Genomic DNA, 3,351 nt, shown 5'->3' with positions numbered 1-3,351 from the left:
TGGTCCCACCAAATCATAGCCTTGATGATTTCATGGTCGAAAGCAACAAAGTCGGGCCGTCTTCGGCGGTGGATTGGCGGCGGTGGCAGCACGCCATCGGCTCTTTCTAGCGGCAGATGATCGGCACTTTCTAGGGGCACGGCAATCGCACCCCCCCCCCAACCCCCCCGTCAAGGACCTGGATGCAATTTCTTATTTTCTTTGGGGGGCTTTGCAATGCTGGAGTTTGCTTAATTTTCGCAAAGAAAATAATCCAAAGTACTTATATCACGCAACTTGGCAAGCACGGCACTGCTAGAGGAATAGTTCTTCCCGTTTCCAGGAGAAAACAAAAAGAAGTGCCCTTGCGGGTCAAGCAAGCTGTTCCCGTGTATAAAAGGTCCCCGAGTTTCACCTGCCGGAATCGAACTACCGTCCGAGCTTTTTCTCGCCCTCGGAGTTTCTCTCGCCGGATTCGAACCAGCCCCCGAGCTTCTTCTCGCCATGAAGCCGAAGCAGCCTAGCTCCCTCCTGCCGGCCGGCGGCGAGTGCTCTCGCCAAGGTACCATCATCGCCCTCTCCTCTCCCGTTCTGATTCGATTATGTCCGTGTCGCTGGTCGGTTTGAGTTTCGTTTGATCCGATCTGGGCGGATCAGCCGCCGGTGGAGGATTAGGCCAGTTACAGACCTGGAGGTTCCGTCCGCCCTTAGTTTTTTTTTTTGCTGGAAAGAAATTAATCTCTCGCGGGGAGGATTAGGCCAGTTACGACTTTACCTAGCCGTGATTTTCCATGGGAAACATGGAAGCTGATGGATTTGGCGTGCAATTCTTTGCCAGGTCTCATGTCGTCGTGTCTGAATTTTGGGAGCAATCATTATGCAGCCCAAGTGTTAGTACCACCCCTCTGAACATGTGAATTTAGGGCTTACTACTAATACTCCTGTAGTCATCAACTCTGTTTTTGGTCTCTGATATTGTATAGTACAGTACTACCGTATGAATTATGATAAGTTAGTCATTTTATAAACACTATCCGTGCTCTGTCTGAAAAAGATTTCATGTTCAGTGCCTCTGTGACTCTTGTCTTTGGCATGAAGCTTCTTTACCTTTATCAAGTTTGCCACGCTTCTCTTTGATTAGGTAGCAATTCCCACCTGAAATTATATGTCAGTCACTAATTCTGCCCTTTGAATGTTCATATAATTAGTCTTTGTAAGAATGAAATGTTCCCACTTCTGTCGCTCTCCTTTACCCGCGCTGTGCTGGCCAGGTTCCTTCTGTTTCTCTAAGTGGAGTATGGATTATGTGGCTGGGTTGTGTTTCGGTTTTAAAAACAACTGACGGTTTCGTTAATGAAATCGGTGGAGCAATCCGTTTCATTCATAAAATAAGAAAATACTCCCACTTCTGCTCCTAGAAATTAACTGATGGCCTGAAGTTTCTTAATCTTTATCATTATTTCCACGTTTCTCTTTGATTATGTAGCAATTCCTACCTGCAATTATATATCAGTAACTAATTCAGTACTTTTTTCTTCTTTGTCTGTCATGACTGGATGTTCATATACCTTATTCTTTGTAAGATGAAATTTATAAGACGTTTTGATTATTCAAAACCACTTCTGCTACTGGAATGACATGTTATACAGCCTTCTAAACGTGCTCATAGCCTCATACTAGCATTCTTATACATATACTCGATGTTCTATTTTATAGGTGAACGCAGAGGTAACAACACAACCAATATGGCGGATGGTCATGATAACGACAAGAACATCGAGATGTGGAAATTCAAGAAGCTTATCAAATGACTAGATGCTGCCCGTGGAAACGGGACAAGCATGATATCGCTGATCATGCCACCCCGTGATCAGGTCTGTCGAGTCACCAAGCTGTTGAGTGATGAACATGGGACTGCCTCAAACATCAAGAGGAGAGTCAACAGGCAGTCTGTCTTGGCAGCTATTACCTCGGCCCAGCAAAAGTTGAAGCTGTACAATCGAGTTCCCACCAATGGATTGGTACTTTACACCGGCACCATTGTCACTGATGAGGGGAAAGAAAAGAAGGTCAGCATTGATTTTGAGCCATTCAGGCCAGTTAATGCATTCTTATATCTCTGTGACAACAAGTTCCACACCGAGGCACTGCATGAGATGCTTGAGTCCGATGATAAGTTTGGCTTCATTGTCATGGACGGTAATGGGACGCTGTTTGGAACCCTGAGTGGCAACACTAGGGAGGTTCTACACAAGTTCTCTGTTGATCTCCCAAAGAAGCATGGACGAGGAGGGCAGTCAGCACTTCGCTTTTCCCGGCTGCGCGTAGAGAATCGCCACAACTATGTCCGCAAGACAGCTGAGCTCGCTACTAGATTCTTCATTAACCCTGCCACTAGTCAGCCAAATGTTTCTGGTCTCATTCTAGCTGGTTGTGCTGACCTCAAGACCGAATTGAGTCAATCTGACGTGTTTGATCAGCGCTTGGCAGCCAAGATACTGAAGGTTGTCACCCTCTCTCATGGCGGAGAGGATGGCTTCAACCAGGCCATTGAGATATCTGCTGAAGTCCTTTCCAATGTCAAGTTCATCCAAGAAAAAAGGTTGATGGGGAAGTACTTTGAGGAGATAAGCCAAGACACTGGGAAGTATGTTTCTGGTGTGGATGACACAATGTCTGCCCTTGAAATGGGTGCAGTTGAGACACTGATTGTGTGGGAAAATCTTGATATCAATCGATACATCTTGAAGAATTCTGCTACCGGAGAAACTGTGATAAAGCACTTGAACGAGGCACAGGAGGCAGATCAAAGCAACTTCAGAGATAAGGCGACATCTACAGACCTGGAGGTGGTTGAGAGCACCTTGCTGCTGGAGTGGTTTGCCGAAAACTATCGGCAGTTTGGTTGCGCGCTGGAGCTCATCACGAACAATACGGAGCAAGGATCTCAGTTCTGTACGGGCTATGGTGGGATAGGAGGGATCCTCCGCTACCGGGTTGACTTGAACGCTTACGAAGACCCATCTGATGAGGAGAATCATGAAGGCTTTGAAGAGCAATCTACTGAAACTCCCGTGAATTCAGACCGGGAGGAGCCTGCCCTAGACTGGAACCAGAATGTGCCGCGGCATGAGGCTGAGGCATCTACAACTTCGTCCAGGAAAAATTAAGGTTTGTACAAAATTCTAGCAGGTCCTTTCTTCTAAACAAATGATCACGTTGTAACGTTTGATTCAATTTTCTTATTTTGGCAAGACGATAAGAACGGTGATATGAAGCATGCTGCTGCGCATAAGTCGAGTCCTCTCAGTGTGATTGGGAGGAAGGCTGCATTTTTATCTCCATCAGAAGACTATCCTATTTAGTACTGTC

At 46.2% G+C, this 3,351-nt stretch overlaps 1 protein-coding gene across 1 annotated transcript; it reads left to right on the top strand.

Annotated features, from left to right (window-relative positions):
- The first annotated feature begins 451 nt into the window (after positions 1 to 451).
- Positions 452 to 3,149, top strand: LOC119343441 (eukaryotic peptide chain release factor subunit 1-3-like). The gene is made up of 2 exons (XM_037614384.1): positions 452 to 541; positions 1,696 to 3,149. The coding sequence occupies exon 2, from the start codon at positions 1,821 to 1,823 to the stop codon at positions 3,147 to 3,149; it is 1,329 nt and encodes a 442-aa protein (XP_037470281.1). The 5' UTR covers positions 452 to 541; positions 1,696 to 1,820.
- The last annotated feature ends 202 nt before the right edge of the window (positions 3,150 to 3,351 follow it).

The sequence above is a fragment of the Triticum dicoccoides genome, unplaced genomic scaffold (genome assembly GCF_002162155.2).
Source record: "Triticum dicoccoides isolate Atlit2015 ecotype Zavitan unplaced genomic scaffold, WEW_v2.0 scaffold127843, whole genome shotgun sequence".
NCBI classification, from domain to species: domain Eukaryota; kingdom Viridiplantae; phylum Streptophyta; class Magnoliopsida; order Poales; family Poaceae; genus Triticum; species Triticum dicoccoides.
Note: the sequence above shows the minus strand (reverse complement) of the source record. Positions and strands in the feature narration are given on the sequence as shown.

Excerpts from the sequence above, each read along its gene's own strand:
- LOC119343441 (XM_037614384.1), top strand. The coding sequence starts at position 1,821 with ATGATATCGCTGATCATGCCACCCCGTGATCAGGTCTGTCGAGTCACC.